Source organism: Myxine glutinosa, chromosome 6 (assembly GCF_964187855.1).
Source record: "Myxine glutinosa chromosome 6, kmMyxGlut1.1, whole genome shotgun sequence".
Lineage (NCBI taxonomy): Eukaryota > Metazoa > Chordata > Myxini > Myxiniformes > Myxinidae > Myxine > Myxine glutinosa.
In genome coordinates this window covers 45880547-45900411 of record NC_136266.1, presented here as the reverse complement: position 1 = coordinate 45900411, position 19865 = coordinate 45880547, and the positions used below count along the sequence as shown (strand labels likewise).

The 19865-nt window shown below is 43.2% G+C and overlaps 1 protein-coding gene across 1 annotated transcript in view; it reads right to left on the bottom strand.

The window, feature by feature from the left end:
* Positions 1-219: 219 nt before the first annotated feature.
* The window catches only part of LOC137429728 (uncharacterized), a 49535-nt gene continuing 29889 nt past the window's right edge, over positions 220-19865 (bottom strand). The window contains exons 3-5 of the mRNA XM_078781017.1: positions 17889-17984; positions 10891-10970; positions 220-1336 (exon numbers count right to left, since the gene is read on the bottom strand). Coding sequence (XP_078637143.1) covers positions 1295-1336; positions 10891-10970; positions 17889-17984 — 218 coding nt within the window. The 3' untranslated portion in view covers positions 220-1294. The remainder of the gene's footprint in view (positions 1337-10890; positions 10971-17888; positions 17985-19865) is intronic.

Here is a 19865-nt window from a genome sequence, read left to right as displayed (position 1 = left end):
AGGGTCGAGGTGTTGAGGCAAATGCACTTATCATTGTGGGGGTGTAAAGGCAAAAGGAGTGGTAGAAGATGAGGGGGGATGGAAAAGGAATGCGTAGAATATATGTGGGATGGGGGTGTCCGTTCTGCCAGGATTTGTACATATTATCTTCATGGACACTTGTGACTCATTTTTGTGGAGGGTTGCACCTGGTACATGGAGATAAAGCAGGCAATGACGACAATTTTCAGAGGTGTTTTAATAAATAAGAACTGTTCACTGTGATATGCATATACTTATAGTAAAGCTTTATCAAACATTTATAGAATAGTATGAGTAAGTACATCTTAAAACAAATAAAATTTTAACCTCATTATCAAGATATTCGATATATAAATCAATGTTTACTTGGTTGATGGAACAAGTTGAAAACGTGGTTGTGCAAGGGATGTGTATTAGAAGGTTTTATATAGATTGACAAAAAAAAACCATAGCTCCCAGTTCAGGGTGGTGGGATGACCCAATTCTCTAAATATGTATGACATGGGGGCATCACATGTTCTGAAATACCCCAAATGTGGGTGAATTAACATAACTCCATAAGAACTGGTTCTTTGCTTATTCTGTAAACTTAGACCTCAAACGACCATTGTTGATAGATGCAACAAGCCGCTTTCTAAAGAAAGTGTTTACTATAATTCACAGACCAGTGTTTGTGTGTGTGATGTTTGTTTGTCATGCTACTCCTACAGTTCTGGCCTGATTACATCCAGACTTGCTATGTAGGATCAGCATGATCCCAGTTAGTGTAATAGCGTTGTTTTTGTCTTTGCAAGTGCAAAGGGGGATGCCAATTCTCTATGTAAATGTGTATCGTTTAGCGCCACCTCCAGGTGGGAGAGGGTACTACAAGTTCCACCATTTACAGTACAGTATTCCTGTCCCCACGTTTTCCAGATCAGTGTGGTGTTTTGAATTAAGCAGTAGGCATTTTTTTGCTTCATGCACACAACCCAAGCTTTTAAAAATTTATTTTTGGGGGCAATTGAGGGGTCAGTTAATTGCCTATACACTGCCCAGGTAAAGATTATATGTCAAAAGAACGTGTTGCATGCTTTGAACAAGGTCGTCCATAGGGTTAGGGTACTCTGCTAGTCAGAGAAATCGTTGAACAGAAACTTTTTGTGAATACAATGAGTTTATCACGACACAGCGACTCCTCACAACATAATGTATATATATTCAGGACAGTGTAGTGATAACACAGCCATGGACCTCCACCAAGTGAAAATGCACAAATTTCTTGTGCGAAGATTTACAGGTCGAAATTGTAGTTGTCAACACCAGCTTTGGTACGCTGCAAGTAAAAAGAAATGAAAAACAACAAACATTAATGATGCTTTTGCTATCATTGATTTCAAATCCTTGTGTTAGCTTCGCAGATGTGGTTGGGTTAAAAGTGCAAAAGGGTCCTGAGTTCAAAGCTCCATGTCTCAAATTTTTTTTTTCTTCCACAACCTGTAACGATTTTACGTGTTGGCCTCATGGTTAGGGTGGCGGGCTTGGGAGCCTAAGGTCCTGAGTTCGAATCCCATTGAATTAACGCCAGGTGGGGTTGACAGCCTGTCATACCTTCCGAGGTCGGCAAAATGAGTACCAGATAACTAGTTATAGAGGCACTGCATCAGCGGCAGACGTGCCCACAGAAAAATGATGCAACCAGCATCCGGGTGGCTGCACATGAACCACCACCACTTAAACACTGTAGAACACAAATCCCCTGCTTTTCACTTTCAAAAACCTTTAGTTTAGCAGTATTTAGACAGAATATTACAGCATTTTACATCACAATTTGCTCTTTGCAGGCCCGGTCCATGTCTTTTTTCTTTTCTTCTGAAGACTGCGCAGGGTAAGGTGTTCCTTGAACTCAATAGTTGGTCTTGCCTCGATAGAGTAGCGAGACAATTGTATCGCCTGTGTGTGTGTCAATGTCTATATTTCCACTTTATTTTTTTTTTCTCTGCAACCATTTGTCCGCTCGATGGAGAATATTTATTGATAACTCTGCCATCTAGGATCACGTGGCATGGCAACCATGTTGGATTGAAGGAAAAAAATTGAAACTTGGCAGATGTCATAAAGTCCCCATGGGATATATAGGATGATGTCGGTGAAGTGGTATTCCAGCCATAATTGGTTGAATCAAAATAAAATCCTTATCTGAAAATTCATATACAGGGTGAGTCAAAAGTAGCGGCCGATTTCTGTTTTTTCGGCTGTCAGATTCTTTCTAGGATGTCATGTTAATAATCGTCTTGCAGATTATTAATTTTCTTAATTTATTTATTTTTGTTTGTTTGTTTTGCAGGTTATTGCTGAGAGTTTGGAAAGTTACTGAAGTTGTACCAAATTGAACCATGAATTACCTTTCAATGAATCAACGCATTGCGGCCGTGAAACATTGCTACAAATGTAATAAACAACCAACGATGGCGGCACGCCGTTTAGCACAGGAATTCGATATTAAACCCACCCCAGGGAAGAAACATACGATTGATTGTCGAGAAATTTGAAGCAACAGGGTCGGTAGCCACTGCAAAGAAGTCCGGTCGTCCGAAAACGGTAACGAATGTAGCTAAGGGTTTCCCCCGTAATAATTTTCCCCCGAATAAATGGTTAGATAAACATGTCATTCATTTATTTATACCTTCTTGTACACTGCAATACAAATGGCAAACAAACAATCAACTGACAGAAATATATATATATATATATTGTTACGGTACCCGACGTCGGCCTATGGTTCCCCTTCGAGGGGGGATTAAGCCCCTCGTCTGTTACTGACCGACGTGGTCCCGGGGGTATGACGCCACGCCCGGTCGGCACTGGATAGGGTTTTAGGCCCACAAGTCCTATGACCTAAATACCAGCGCTTCCCGGTACGCGAAGGAACACCCCCCCGCTCACGGCCGCAGCGTAATGGATGTTGCGCCGAGCGAAGCGAACCGCGGCGTGAGCCGTTTACCAAGACTAGACCCGATCCTGAAACGTTGGCCAAATCGTGCCACAGATATTCAATGAGGGAAAAGACAATGACGACACGGATGTGAAGAAGAGGAAGACGAAGGCAAAAAGGTTTGAACTACGACTATTATTTATTACTATGTACAGGACCAAAAGAAACCAAGGAAGAAGGAAAGATCATAAAATAATGACAGAAGGAATCAAGGAGACACAGTGAAATGCTAGCTTATTTACACAGGCTTAACTTATACCCCAAGACAGAACAAACAAAGACGGACTCACACGAATGGGGAATTTGCAGGCAGGAATGATTGGAAGGAGGAATGGGCAGGTTCAGCTGGGGCAGATGGTTCGGGCTTGATCCCGCACAGGACGTCGGGCTGGACCTCGACGGCCACCGATGCCACCGCAATCTGGCTCCCGCTGGGTAACGGGTCGAAGCTGCCTGGTGGAGTCAACGCTGCTGGTGGAGCCAAAACTGCTTGTGGAGCCAACTTCTTAACGGGCGCAACTCTCCGTGGGGATCCCTTCCTCTGCTTTTACCAAGCTCGTCTGGACTCTTCTCTCAAACGCAACCACCTTGGACTCCTCTCTCAAACACAACCACCTTCGACTCCTTGCGCAAACGCAACCACCTTCGACTCCTTGTGCAAAACCGCAACCACCTTCGACTCCTTGCTCAAACGCAACCACCTTCGACTCCTTCCTCAACTCCTAGGCTTCCGCGCGCGCTTATATCGCCCTCGGGCGATCAAGCCGCCCGCCTCCAGGACACGCCCATCGGTGAGGTCGCCTCGGCCCTGATTGGTGGGCACGGGCTCTCTGGCTCCACCCTTGATGACGATCGGCGGGCCACGCCCTGGATTCGGCGGCTCCTCCCCCTTCTTCTCAGAGCCCACCTCGTGGCTAATGGAGTCGCGGTGAAAACCGCCCAGCAGCTGCGGCGAATGCAGTTGGCAATCGAGGCTTTGGGAATGGGGCTTTGGGAATAAAAGGGGATCTATCTATTTGAATTCGGTGCAATGGAGTGTCAATTAATGGAAGACAAAGCCTTAGCCTAATACACAGAATAAGGAAATAACTACCAACAAGCAGGGAATCTTATGATTGGCTAAACGTGATTGTATATGGCCTAACTACGGGATGCCCTTTGACCTTTATACACAACAACTGGAGGAAGGAGGGTCCACAATAAAACAATTTAAAAAAACACAATTCTCATATCCACAACAATATAAACAGAAATCGGGTGCTACTTTTGATACCCTGTATTTGATCTATGACTGAAGTGAGTGAAGAATTAAATTTATGACAATCGGTCACGTGGTCCAGTGGCCATATCAGATTGAAAATAAAAAGGAAAAAAATTGTTCCTCCAGAACTGCTTAACAGATCAATGTGAAACTTTATCCATATGATCGACCAGCCATGGATAATGTAGTTTGAATTGTCTATGCCTCCGCCGACAGAGTCGCCGGAGGCATGTTTTCAGGTTGTCCGTCCGGCTGTCTGTCCATCTGTCCGTCCGTGATAGGTTTTCGTTACCACGATAACTTGAGAATGGTTGAAGGGATCTTAGTCAAACTTGGTGCAGGTATGTATAAGAGGTAAAGATGAACTGATTAGATTTTGGGGTCATGTGCTCAAAGGCCAAAAGTCAGAGTTCATGTTAGGTAAAAACCCTGTTACCATGATAACTTGTGAACCAGTGATGGGATTCTGACCAAATTTGGTACACATGTAGAATGATGGAAAGATGAACTGATTATATTTTGGGGTCAAGAGGTCAAAGGTCAAAGTCTATCATAGGTCTAACTTGAGAACGGCTGAAGTAATCTAATTCAAACTTGGTAGAGGTATGTATAATGATGTAAAGATTAACTGATTATATTTTAGGGGCAAAGTTCAAAGGTCAATGGTCAAATTCTGTTATAGGTCTCTAACTTGAGAATGGCTGAAGTGATGTAATTCAAACTTGGTGAACATAAATATAATGATGTAAAGATTAACTGATTAGATGTTGGGGTCCTGAGGTCAATGGTCAAAGGTCATGTCAGGTAAGAATGTGATAACTTGTGAACAGCTGAAGGGATTTCACTTAAAACTTGGTACAGGTACACTACCGGTAAAAAGTTTTATAACACCTCAATTTTTCCAGTTTTTATTGAAATTTAAGCAATTCAAGTCAAGTGAATAACCTGAAATTGTACAAAGGTAAGCAGTAAACTGCTCGAGGTTAAAAAAAAGTTTAGTTTAGCAAAAACGGGAAAATAATGCAAATTGCACAGTTATATTGTAAAAAAAGGCCTTCTTCAGGGAACAAGTAATGGGTTAACAACTCACAGCTGTTCCGCAGCAATGTAAGTAACTTAAGCCTTGAAAGTTGATGCAAACAATTCCTACAGGTGTCCCAACCTCTGCTGATTACTTGATTAGAAACCCCCTGTCTGTATAAAAGCAGTATTGGAACAGACTGTTATTACACCCTCTGAAGCATTATTTGGACAATATTGCACTGCAGGAAGTAGTATATTGGAAACTGGAGGAAACTCGAGGGAGCGGAAGACAAGATGGGGAGAGAAGGGGAAGCACACAAACACAACATTTGAGAGCAGGGAGATGTTCTGGAGGGATAGGGCTTCGGGGGAGGAGGCGTGGGAAGGGAGGTGGGGGGGGGGGGGGGGGGTGGGAGAAGTATAAAACACAAGGACACCAAGGACTTCCAGGACAGAAGTTGGTATTTCAAAAAAGTGGATTTGGGGTGAAATTAGCGGGGGTAGAAAAGATCAAGGTTTTGGATGGGGGAAGATAAGAGATGGTGGTGAACAGCTGTTTTAAAGACGTGGAGGGAGGAGTGGGATTGAAGAGAGTGAGGGAGTTTGTTCCAGAGGCGGGAGAAAAGGGGAATGAAGGAATGAAGGTGAGCAGAGAGTCTTGATTTTGGCAGTTTAACCATAAGAGGGTTGCAGGCAGATCTTGTGCGACCTGCAGGAATATTTGGGGGACAGAGCCCAGAGAGAGCTGGGGGGGGGGGGGGAAGGCCAGAGAGGAGTCGGTAGAAGACGGAAAGACCACCAACCTGCCTGCGGTGAGTGAGTGAAAGGCCCTCGGAGTTAGCTTTATCGCGGGAGATTCCAATGATCCTGAACGCTTTGGTTTCAACCGTGAAGACGAGCTCGGTGTGAGGCAGGAGCACCAGCCCAGAGGGGAGAGCAGTATTCCATTGAGCTGCGGATGAAAGCCTTGTATGTGGTGAGGAGCTCAGGTGTGCCAAGGAAGGACTTCGCACGACGGAGGATGCCCAGTCGGCGACTGGCTTTGGAGGGCCAGATTTGAAATGTGGTTTTTCCAGGAAAGATCATGGCAGATAGTGAGACCCAAAAGCTTGAGTGACAGAACTTCTTGGAGAGGATTATTCAGAAAGTGGATGGGAGGGTTGTCCAGTCGGTCTTTTCGGAGAGACATCGTGTAAGAGTGTGAGATTTGTCAGGATTGAAAGACATGTTCCACTTGTTTGCCCAGTCTGTGATTTTGTCCAGGTCTGCAGAGAGTGAGGAGGCTGCAGACTGCCGATCTGAGGGATGAGGAATGGAGCGACAGAGAGTAGAGTCATCAGCAAAGAGGTAGAGAGGATTTTCAAGAGAGTCAGAGAGATCATTGATGAAGACCAGAAAAAGCACAGGGCCCAGAACACTGCCTTGGGGAACTCAAATCTTTGGTTCATCACGCAGGGTTTTTGTACGCCCGTCGAAAAGGCGAAAGGATGGTTCCTCAGTGTGTGACACCAACTGTCAAACATGGAGGAGGAAGCAAAGCAACCGACAAGTGCAACACATTTGTGGGAACTTCTGCAACAGTGTTGGGAAGAACTTCCCGAACAATATTTGATTTCCATTGTAGAAAGAATGCCACGAGTGTGTTCGGCGGTTATATCTGCAAAAGGTGGCGACTTTGCTGAGTCAAAAATTTAAATTAAATTTTGTTAAACAAAATGATTCGATGATTTATTTTTTATCTCCAATTGTTTATTTGTTCTATGCTTAATCTCAGAGTACATTGAGACATTAAACTGCGTAAATTTCAATAAAACTGGAAAAATTGAGGTGTTCTAAAACTTTTGACCGGTCGTGTATGTATCATGATGCAAACATTAACTTATTAAATTTTGGGGCCAAGAGGTCAAAGGTCAGAGGTCATGTCAGGTAAAAATGTGATAACTTGAGAACAGCTGAATGGATTTAAAGCAAACCTGGGACAACTCGCTATTGTTTCTTCTTAATTCATTCAATTTAGCCTCAATGTGAACAAAAGTGATTGTTAAATATCCTCTAAGTGTGGTAATCTTCATCCTGATGAAGCAGCACTTGAATGGAAGGAAGGAAGGAATAATCAGTAAAGTTACGGATAATGGCAATGTATGTGACATAATACGGTGCGGCATGCATACGGGTATATGGGTCATAAAGCATTGGGTCATAATAGTAGTGTGTACAGTTAACCATGGTATTTTTGTTCAGAATGAGCACACGAGGTGAGACAATGCGCTCTTCCGAGTGCCGTTCTAGTTACCCAATGGCTCTGCGCGAGGGACGGGGCTTTGCAAACACTTCTGTGCATTGCCCATCTGTCTGGGCTGTAACGTTTTTTTACAATTTGAGCTTTTTTCATGAAATTTTAAACAATGCTTCATTATGAGAATGTGGAGAAGACTAATAATTTGGTCTAAAGTCATTGGCATATAAAATCATCAGTTTTCATCCAATTGATCTGATATTTTAAGAATTTGCATATTGATTCACCAATTAAAAGTTAAAAGCCGATTTTTTTTTAAGATCAAAAGGTCAAAGGTCATGGTTACATAAAATCGACAATTTTCACCCGATTGACCTGAAATTTTAATAATTTGTATATTGGGTCACTGAATTGGTTCACCAATCAAAAGTAAGAAGCCCATGGATTTGTTTTTAAATTTAAATGGTCAAAGGTCAAAGTTGTATAAATTTGTCAATTTTAATCTGATTGATTTTGAGCATTTAAACAGGGTTTGCATATTGAGTCACTGAAGCCAATTGCTTTTGAGGGCAAGAGGTCAAGGTCACCTAAAACGGTCAATTTTTTAAAAAGTTTTTTTCGTCATGATTAGCATATGGAAGAAGTGGATTACACAAACTGACTTTGCATTTTCAGATGCTTTCGACTTTATTTTATTTTACCAATGGGAAAACACCATTTTTACCAGTGTTTTTGGGAAGTTTGAATTGTTATTAATTTAAATATTATTCTTTTCAGTTGATTTTCAGTTGATCATATCATACAGGTGATGCTAAGAGAAAGCTATAAATTCATCAACTTGAATAGTCTGCAGAGCAAAAGGTATTGGAAAGGTACAAATTTGTACTTGCAGCTTTCAAATACTTTTTCTGATTGTAGTTTTTAACTTTTTCATACCTCGGGACTAGAAAGCGACAAATATGTACCTTTCTATTATCTTGCCTGGTTATATTATCTCACTATATATGTACATATATAAATAATATAATATATATATATATATATATATATATATATATATATATATATATATATATATATATATATATATATATATATACACAGGTATATATATGTTGTTGCGGATCGCCCGAAGCCCATTCCCGTTACAAAGGGGGGATTAAACCCCTTCCCCCCCCACCCCCCCGGGTCTTTGTGTCCACGAGGCCGAATCACCACTTCCGGAGCAAGCGTGAAAAAGGGTATCGGGTCAACATCGCACGTACCTTTAACCCACCCTGCTACGAAAGCGGGGACCGAACCCCACACAAGGCACGCTTAATCGAGTACGCCCGAGCGGTATGCGTATCACGTGACTCGTGCCGTTACTTTTATGGAACCCGATTCGAGCGGTTCTAGTCGTACCATGCGAGGCCAATCAATGGAAGGGACGGGAACGGTCAAATAAGAGGAATAACGCCATTTATTATTTATGTACGATTCACAGAAGGAAAGGGGACACAGAGCAGAAGCTTAATCAATCTTAACTTATCCCCAGACACAGGGCCCACTCACGCACACGGGGAGAAGAAAAGAAGAAGTCCGCGCACCAAACGCGCTTTGCCGTCGGTCGCTCCGGGGCAGCTCGCCCGGCGTGGCTCTCTGGCGGTCACGGCACATATGCAGGCGAAGGCAGGCAGGAGGAGATCGCGCGCCTGTGGCCCGGCACGGGTCGTCCTCTCAAGCGCACGATTAATACAGTGCAGAGTGCAGGGCACAGGGCACGGGGCAAGTTCGTGTACAATCACGATAACCAACAATTCAATGCACTCATTCTGCGGCGCGTTCTCAAGCTCAACTCAACTCCACTCACTCTCACAGGGATTCCGACTCAACTGAACTGACGCGCAAGTCATCTGAGGTGGGGGGGCTCGGAGCAGGGTTTTATGGCTCCGCCCCGGCCTTACTCGAATGTTCCAAGCCCCACCTCCCGTTGCCGTGGTTAGCCACTCCCCTCGAGCTCTGATTGGTGGCTCATGCTTACCGGCCACCCCCCCCCCCCCCCCCTGCAGCGCCTCCCTTCGGCCTCACCAGACTTGTTCAGGCCTGTCACGTGGCATGCTTGCGCCAAAAGATCACCCTACTCATGGGCCTGCTCAACGCAAAACTAACACAGGAAAGGACTACGCTTACATTCACGAAGAAATAACTAAACTATCGCGAGGCTTCATGTTGTGGTGCGTCTACCTACGAGGGGGATTATCCTTTATTCCAAAACCGTAACAATATATACGCAAGTATATATATATATATATATATATTATATATATATATATATACAGCAATACCCCGGCCTACGTCATTAATTGGTTCCAGAAGCCGTGACGTAACTCGGTTTTTGACGTAAACCGGGCATAATGCCTTAAAAATGCCTTAAAATGAAGACGTAGCTTCGGAAAATGAAAAGCGCTTTTTCAGTGACATATGCAAGAATACGTTCCCCATCATGAATGATGATCGATACCGTCGACCGTGGCAGCCCTAAGTCATGCGCTATCACCGACACTTTTTCACCTTTTTCATACCTTTTAATCAGATTTAACTTATCTTCCATCATAACTACATTACGCTTGGAAACACCAGCACTATCCTTCTTAGGACCCATGGCTAACACAGACACAGTAAAGGAATAATCACAAAAATAACAGCGGAAGGCAAAGCAAGCACGCGACCACAGCACAGGACAAAATGCATATGGCGTCGCCTTTGTTTTGAATGAGAACCAGCAGCTACGCGTACGTATACTGTACTTACATTTTAAAATATTTTTAATGTGCTTTTTATTGTATTTTAACTTGTTTTTTTAGCTTCTTTTATTGTTAATTTTTATGTACTATTTTATTTATTTTAAATATATTTTTAAGGAAAAATTAATTTTTTTCACGTCCTCCTATTATGATGTAGGAGTGACGTAAAGTCGCACATAATGACGTTCGCTGAACTGAAATTTACTCTAGATGAGTGGCGTAAAGTCGGATTTGACGTAGGTCGAAATGGCGTAAAACGGGGTATTGCTGTATATATATATATATATATATATATATATATATATATATATATATATATATATATATACACAAATATATATTTTTAGCTTACTCCAAGCTCGGGGTACACATACAATTCTCTGTGGGGGGGGGGGGGGGGGGGGGGGGGTTGGGGGTGGGGGTAACATATCTGGTTGTTCTGCTTTTGTTTTCCTTGTGTAGCCCCCACCTCGAGTGGCCTTCTGGTTTTGTGGCCGGCAATATCCCATTAAAAAATAGTAATAATTCCAAAAAGGAAAAGTATATACACATTTGGTTATCTCTATATTCACGTAAATGCTTTGCCTACCCTGTGAGACTTTTTACAGCAACAGCAGCAGCAGCAGCCTCTCAAGCACATGGGCAAAATAATCAGAAGGAGCACAGTTCCTGCAAACAAACACCACCGGTAATCGATTATGGGTTAGTTTAATTCATATTTCTGAATCAAATACATTTATTTTCTTGTCAATCAGTTGCCACCACTGTGATGTCAATTATATAGATATGACAAATGCTGACAAATTAGATATAGATATGTCAACTATAAAATACAAACTGCTGTTTGCATGAGTTAGAGTAAACTTTTACTCTGCATCTCCTGCCTTAAAATGCGGAAACTCCCAGCACTCAAAATGGTCGAGCTGAGACCTTCACTGGGGAGTTGTGGCCTGTTCTAAGGATGAGATGCCTGGTGTCACCACTGTTATAACTTGAAGATATAGCATAATCATGAAACAAATGTCATGGATCAGAGGAGATGAAGGAGAACAAAATATTTACAGTTTAAAGCAGACTCAACTTCTATCGTGACAACAAGCAGCAATGTTGCTTGTGTTAGGGAATTTATATTCTGAAACATTATTCAGCTGGGGCCAAGTGAAGTGTGGTCGAGGCCGTTTATTCCTAGTATAAAGTCTGGTGTTGGCTTCACGGTTAAGATGGCTTGCTTGAGATTTTATAAGATCCTGAGTTTGAGCCCCTTTCATATTATTGAATTAATACCAGGTGAGTCGATTCAGCAAAATGAGTACAACATGACTGGTTATAGAGAGGCATTGCAACAGTGGCAACAGTGCCCTGAGAGAATGATGCAACCAGCAGCCACAGGCTGCACACAAACCTCCATTCCTGGAAGGTGAAACACCCTGCAACTCATGCCTGCAGAAAACGGATTTTTTGGAACGGTGGCCGCATTTCCACCAATCATCACATAACCTTGTCTTAAAAACATATCCATGGGGAGGCGCATTTGTTGAAAGTTTAGTATCAATTGCTCAAGTGGTTGCAGAGAAAAAAACTAATTTTAAAATGAATAAAAGTGAAAAAGTGAGAGCTTCGGCTGATGTTCCACAATATAGTCAAGGATACTTGTCGATGCCGATTACTAGTATCTTATACATAAAGCTCATTCTAACCACTGACTCACTCACTGACTGATATTAATGTTCGGTACCTTCCTGGTGTCATAGAAAGCTGAAATTTGGTGTGGCGATGGATATTAAAGCCAATGCACCAGGAAAATCCATAGAACCGTCGGAAAGCATCAGTAAATGAAAAATTTGAAGTAAAAAAAAACAACCCTCGTGCATTGTGCATTGGCCTCGTCCTGGAGGTGGGGTTACTATCTTTATAAAAAACTCTCTTCCTCACTCGCCCTCCACTGCCCTCTCTCCACCTCACCCCCAGGAATACCTTTGGCTACGGCTTCCCCTTCGCTCCCACCTTTTGTTCATATGTGTGTTGTACCGTCCACCAAACAGCGATGACTCCATCTACATCTCACTGTCTGATAATATGGACCAACTTCTATCTACCCATCCCAACTCTCTCTTCCTCATATGTGGTGATTTCAATTGTCACCATGCCAGTTGGCTGGGTGTGGGTTCCTCTCTCACCAGTCATGGCACCTCAGCAAAAGACTTCTGCGACTCACTGGGACTGACACAATCTGTCAATTTCCCGACCCGGATCTCAGTCAACGGAGCATCTTCTCTTCTGGATTTGGTTATGACAAACTTCCCTGAAAATGTCTGCTGCTCTTCTTCTGCTCCAATCGGCTCATCTGATCATGTGCTTGTCAAAGTGGACATCTCTCTGACCATTCTCAGAGAGCCTCCTCAGCGTCGACGAGTCTGGCATTTCACTCAGGCCAACTGGCACGGTCTTCAAGCAGCCATCAATCATCTGGACTGGTCTCCCATCTCTACCGCCTCTGACATCAACTCATCCTGGGAATTCTTTCAAAGTAAATTGCTCTCTCTCATGCACAGATTTATACCATCTCGTCTTCAGTTGTCATACCCTTCCTCCCGTCCATGGTACACGGAATCGTGTGGTGAGGCTGTTGCCCTGAAACAACTTGCTTTCGTCTCCTGGAAAGCAAATCCAACGGAAGGAAATCTCATTTCCTTTCACAAAGCCCGAAACAAGTGTGTGTCCACCCTCAGGAGAGCCAGGAAACAATATCTCACCATTCTCAAGACCGAACTCTCTTATCTGTCCCCCTCTTCCAAATCCTGATGGCGTCTGGTCAAATCTGTTTCTGGTGTTTGTTCCCCCTCCATCCCCTCCCTCACCTCAAACGGCTTAACGGCTTACTCCGCACGTGAAAAAGCTGAATGCCTCAACTCTGTGTTTGCCTCTAAATCTTGTGTCCCAAACCCATCCCTCTCTGTACCCACCATACCCAGTCATACCCAGCTGCTCCTGGACTCTGTGTCCTTTCCTCCTGACAAGGTGGAAAAGTTTCTGTCAACCCTCGACTCTGATTCTGCAACTGGTCCTGACGGCATCAGCCCACGGGTCCTAAAATCATGTTCTTCTGCTCTTTCACTCCCTCTTTCTGTTCTCTTCACCCTCTCTTTTGCTCAAGGTCATCTGCCATCTGCTTGGAAATCAGCCAACATCACCGCTTTGCACAAAAAAGGTGCAAAAACAGATCCCAGCAACTACAGACCAATCAGCCTTCTCCCAATTATCAGCAAAGTCATGGAATCCATCATTGCTTCAGATATTAAATCTTTCCTCTTCTCCAATGGCTTGATCTCTGATCATCAATTTGGTTTCAGACCTGGTCACTCTACTCTGGACATGCTGCTTCTGCTTTCTCAACAATGGATGGAGGTCCTCAACGCCAAACAGGAAATTAGAGCTGTCTCCCTTGACATTTCACGTGCCTTCGATACAGTCTGGCACCCTGCTCTGCTCACCAAACTCTCCTCCTTTGGTATCCATGGAAATCTCCACGCATGGCTGGCGGACTTCCTCTCTGGTCGTAGTCAATGTGTGGCCCTGAATGGGTTTCTCTCATCTCCTCTTCCTGTTCAGGCTGGAGTTCCCCAAGGTAGTGTTCTGGGCCCTGTGCTTTTTCTGGTCTTCATCAATGATCTCTCTGACTCTCTTGAAAATCCTCTCTATCTCTTTGCTGACGACTCTACTCTCTGTCGCTCCATTCCTCATCCCTCAGATCGGCAGTCTGCAGCCTCCTCACTCTCTGCAGACCTGGACAAAATCACAGACTGGTCAAACAAGTGGAACATGTCTTTCAATCCTGACAAATCTCACACTCTTACAATGTCTCTCCGAAAGGACCGACTGGACAACCCTCCCATCTACTTTCTCAATAATCCTCTCCAAGAAGTTCTGTCGCTCAAGCTTTTGGGTCTCACTATCTGCCATGATCTTTCTTGGGAAAACCACATTTCCAAGCTGGCCTCCAAAGCCAGTCGCCGACTGGGCATCCTCCGTCGTGCGAAGTCCTTCCTTGGCACACCTGAGCTCCTCACCACATACAAGGCTTTCATCCGCAGCTCAATGGAATACTGTCCCCCCCTCTGGGCTGGTGCTCCTGCCTCACACCTTGCTCGGCTTCACGCTGTTGAGGCCAAAGCTTTCAGAATCATTGGAATCTCCTGCGATGTAGGCAATACCGAGGGCCTTTCACTCACTCACCGCAGGCAGGTTGGTGGTCTTTCTGACTTCTACCGACTCCTCTCCGGCCTTGCTCCCCCAGCTCTCTCTGTGCTCTGTCCCCCCAATATTCCTTCAGGTCGCACAAGATCTGCCTGCAACCCTCTTATGGTTAAACTGCCAAAGTCTAGGCTCTCTGCTCACCTTCACTCTTTCATTCCCCTTTTCTCCCGCCTCTGGAACAAACTCCCCCACTCCCTTCAATCCCACTCCTCCCTCCAGGTCTTTAAAACAGTTGTTCACCACCATCTCTTATCTTCCCCCATCGAAAACCTTGATCTTTTCTACCCCCGGTAATTCACCCCAGAGTCCTTGCAGTGTTCATATGTTTTATTCCTCTCCCACCTCCCCCCAAGTCCTCCCGATGTCCCTGCTCTCAAATGTTGTGTTTGTGTCCTTCCCCCCTCTTCCCCCTCTCTTTTGTGTCCTTCCCCCTCTCTCCCCATCTTGTCTGCCGCTCCCCTTGTTTTTTGTGTTTTGTGTGTCGGTTTGTCTTTTTGTGTGATTAATGTTAGCTCTTTCACGAGCCTCGATCTTGTATACAAAAAATCAAAAACAACAAAAAAAAAAAACCCATAAACGCGTCCATGAAAAAAATTGAAAAATAAAACTCAATCGATATCTACCAGGAGGTCGGTGATGCTTGCCTATAATCAGAAAGCTTCTATTTATTATGTGCCTATGTCTGAAGCACGGTTTGTTATTGCTTGCAATGTGTAAACATACTACATGAGCATTATATATGCATTACCCGAGAAAAAAAAACTATGAAAGTCTTTTAAGCATATTTTGTGTTTGCTTATACAGTATTATCAAATTTTCTTGTCATCCACCATGTAAAACACAATGTCAGTTTGTATGTTTGAACAGATGTCTGTCCCCCTTCATAAGGCTAGGATTTAGAGGCCAATCTTTTAACACGAATGTGTGTTCACTATGGTCTATTTTTGAGGATAAAACTAACTCGAAAAACATTTTTCCATAAAAGAGTAATTATGTCTCTTCTATTGGAATTGTAGACAGTGGTTTGCAAACTGAGCCTCAAGGGCGGTGTACAAAAGCGTTTTTCAAAATAACAATAAATACAAGGCGCAGGGAGGTGAAATTTGCTGCACATGATGTGTAACGCGCGCACAGTGAAACGAGTGTTCATTTACGTCCATAGGATGTCTATTAAATAAAAAAGATATGAGCAAACCTGACATTAGGCCGAGGCTTCAGACATTGGCACGCTCACGAGGCTGCACCATTAAAAAAACTGTTGCAACCCGTCATTTTGACGGTTTTTTACTAGTTATTATATAAATTTCATGGAGGAAAAGCATGTATATATTGCCAAGAATACAAAAAGATCCAATTATGATGCAGTGCACAGACCGTTGCGATTGGGAGGGGGTTTGGAGGGAGGGGGGGGGGAGGGGGGAAGTTGAGAAAGTTACATGTCGAGTTTGGACCAATTCACGACCCTCCCCAATCAATCTCCAAATTTACACTTTAGTCTGATGATTATTTATTTCAGTGATTATGGGAGGAAATGTCTCATAAGTACAGTGCACTTAACCATTCTGGCTATATTTTTTTTATGGGACACGTTCACCCACCTCTTGCCTTCAAAATTCTGGATATTCCTCTGCAATGCACAAATGTACATCTAGTGCAGTGGTCCCAAACTTTTTTAGTTCACGACTCCAAATTTGAAATCACCTTCACGCGACCAAATGGTACCGTGTGCCAGCACCTACAGTAAAAATAGGACCACGGGTCCTGAAGCTCATCTGGATCAGGAGCAACAGTCACTCAAACCCCCCCCACAACACCCCAGAGCCTGATATTTTTAATGCCGGGAATAAAGTTTGGTACATCACGGGTGATGAAGGCCGTGGTCAAGTTTCATCAAAATTGTGTGCGTAGTTTCGGGGAAGAGAGCAAATACCAATTTTGGGGGGTTAGCCCCCAGCCACTGTAAACTCCCTTAATGAGCGCAGATTTTGATGCGGTCAATTCACCTTCGTTAGGCATCACACATGAAGTTTGTGGCAAAGTTTCATCAAAATCGTGTGTTTGGTTCTAGCGATAATGACTGAAGTGTTTATAGACTCACTCACTGATTTACTGACATAACTACGACCACAGCTCGATCGCATAAGCTCACCAGACTAAAGTCCAGTTGAGCTACAAATGGTCAGTTGACCTAAGCTAAAAACTGTCTTTTTCTCATCTCGTTTACAGCAAACATTTTTTTCCAAACCAATGTGTATTATTACCTTGTGGCTTGGCCTTGATATAGGCAGCTAACACGAAAAACCGATCACATTGTGATACACGCATGGAACCAGGCAGTGACGTTCTCTACTAAATACTATGTACAACCACTCGATTAGTCAACTAGAAATTCAACATGGCGGCCATTGTTTTCAAAATGGCCTCCAAAATTGTTAAAATGTGCCACAAACTTTTTAATATCGAATTTAGGATGTACAATGAATGATCGTTTTGAGGCAACTTTTCCCCGCTAGAGCGGGGGTTAGCCTTGCGGGCCCCATGACAATCATGGTTCCCTGTTTGAGGCAATGTTTTTATGGCCGGATGCCCTTCCTGACGCCAACCCTTGGTCGCCTCTTACGATGCGCAGGGATACGGTGTACCTATTCTAAACCGGGGTACGGTAGTACGATAGTATCAATTCAAAATCACAGAACTGCATATTATCCATAAGAGGTCGTTAAAATTTTCAAATAATCTTAAATTAGGTGAATTCTAAAATTTTAACTATACCTGTTATCGATAATAACTAATAAATAGTTCTTTGATTTTGCATTGATACTATCGTACATCCCAAATTCAATATAAAAATGTTTGTGGCACATTTTAGCAATTTTGGTGGCCATTTTGAAAAAAAAAATTGGCAGCTTGATGAATTACGAGTTGGCTGATCGACTGGATTTAAAGAGTGTCTATATAAGAATGTCACTAATAATATCATTAATGGATGTTACCTGCCGAGCTAGAAAGCTTCAAACTCCCGCTTGGGTTGTTGTCCATAATCCTGACCGAAGTTAACCTGCCTTTTCTCATCTCGTTTTCAGTAAATAACTTTTCCAAACCAACGTATTACCTTCCAAACAATTATGTTCCTACAATGCTTTCTTAATTTTTTGAACAACAAATGGGCCTAAAGCATCTGCTCAACTTTCATTTGATTTATCAACAGTATTGCATAAAACATGGGATTTTCTTGATTCAATGATCATATCCATTGACATACCCACAAAGATGACAAACACTGCCAGTGTGACAGCATCCCATGTGTTCTGCACAGGATTAAATGATGTGTACTTTTCCAGAGCCATTTGCTGAAGATAGGATAAATCGTCCGTGGACATGGTTTCCAAATGTCTGGGATGCTGGTCGATGCCTCGTGTGGTCGTTCAGCTGCAACAAACACAAAGAAAGAGAATTGCAAAATTAAATCATATTGTCTTGTGCTTATGAATTTACAATTGATATGAGTCAGGAGAATGAAGGTAGCATATTGGGACATTTGAACGAGTTGGAGAGAGTTTTTGAAATTGCTTATGTAAAATGTAAATGGCTCCAAATGAGTCTCCAATACTTTCCAGACTTGTGCCGCACAACAAATCGAAGGAAACCAACTACCACATTCTCTTCAATCTCATTCTTCCCTCCAGGTCTTGAAGACAGGTGTTCAACTCCATCTCGGATCAACACCCATACAAGACCGTAAATCTTTTCTAACCCCGTAGACCCCAACCATAACCCCTCCCTCACCTTCCCCTCCACCACCCTCCTCCCCCACCCAAGCCAAGCCAACATCCTACCAGGTTTAAGTTTTTCCTTCCTGAGAGTTTGCTTATGTATCCGTCTTATCCACCCGTGTGTGTCCTCCACGGCCTCGTTCTTACCTGCATTCCTGATTTCTCCAAGTCTTCCTCTCTTTTGTCCCTCTGGTTACTTACTCCTCAGTCACATTTGCTCTACGGCTAGGATACGGCGACCGTACGCCCCCCTAAATTGACAGAAACGTGCGGCGGCCGCAGAGTTTCTGAGGTGGCCTCAGGGTGGCCCTAGGGCGTATGGCTATCTTTTACAGGCCGTAGGGGTCGCCGTGGAATTATAGCGCGGAGTTATAACTTTTTTCATTTCTAGGTCGGCCGTAGCAATTCGACAAGCCGTAGCCATGACAACTGTAAGTGCTGTTATACATATGAAAAAGAACTGGTATATATATACCCACTCGTTACCGTCCGTCTAGCCGCACGTTCGCCTTAGGGCCCCCCTGCGGTCGCCTTGCGGGCACCTTGAGGCTACCTTGCGTCTGCCTTGAAAATTCTATGGCCACCGCAGGGACGCCCTAAGGTCACCGTGCGACATCAAATCAAAGACCGTACGGCACCCCCACGTTTTCGGTCTCCACAATTTCTAAATACCCCGTGCGGCTACCCGAAAAATAAAAACATATGTGACTGCTACATTGTGTGACCATGGAAATACTGCGGCCGCCCTATAATTGCTAGTGGCCGTAGATTTTTTAGACCCTATGGCCGCCGAGCCAAATGTGACTGAAGCATTACTGTCCATGGTGTGTTCCTCCCGCCCCCCTGTCTTTAACCTTTTCCTTTTGTTATATCAGATCCTGATCTATTCTATGTTCTAGCAGTCTCGTTCCTCCACGAGCCTCGACTTTCTACACAAAAAATAAAACAAGTACAGATACATTCAAAGTACACCGCCCCCATGTGAAATAAATAAATAAATAACATATCCTCCAGCGCACGTCATTTCCGGGGCAACTTAAGCTCTGGACGATGCCGCAGTGCAGCACATAGAGACGCTAATGGAAGGGAGAGGTGTATAATAATTAATTGATTAATTGCATAATTAAAATAAACAAATTATAATCGTAAAATAATTAATTTCTTAATCAATTGGCTAATATCATACCGAAACCACCAGTTTTCATCCAAAGCTGTAACTTTTTGAAAATTAATTAAATAACTTATTAATCGAATTTTTAAAAATTGATTAATTGATTGATCAATAAATCAAAAATACTCTTTACAACCAAATCACTTGGTCATTCTCGTGTCCAAATATCAGCTTCCTAGCTCAAAAAGTGCCTGATATATTGCCCAGATGGGAAAGAAAATAAATAAGTACTCAATAAATCGATAATAATTACGTAATTAATAAATTAATTGTTGAATCAAAAAATAAAAAATACCGTTTTTGCCAAAGCGCGTGCTCTCACTATTGTGCCCAAATTTCAGCTTTGTACCTTAAAGGATGGCTGAC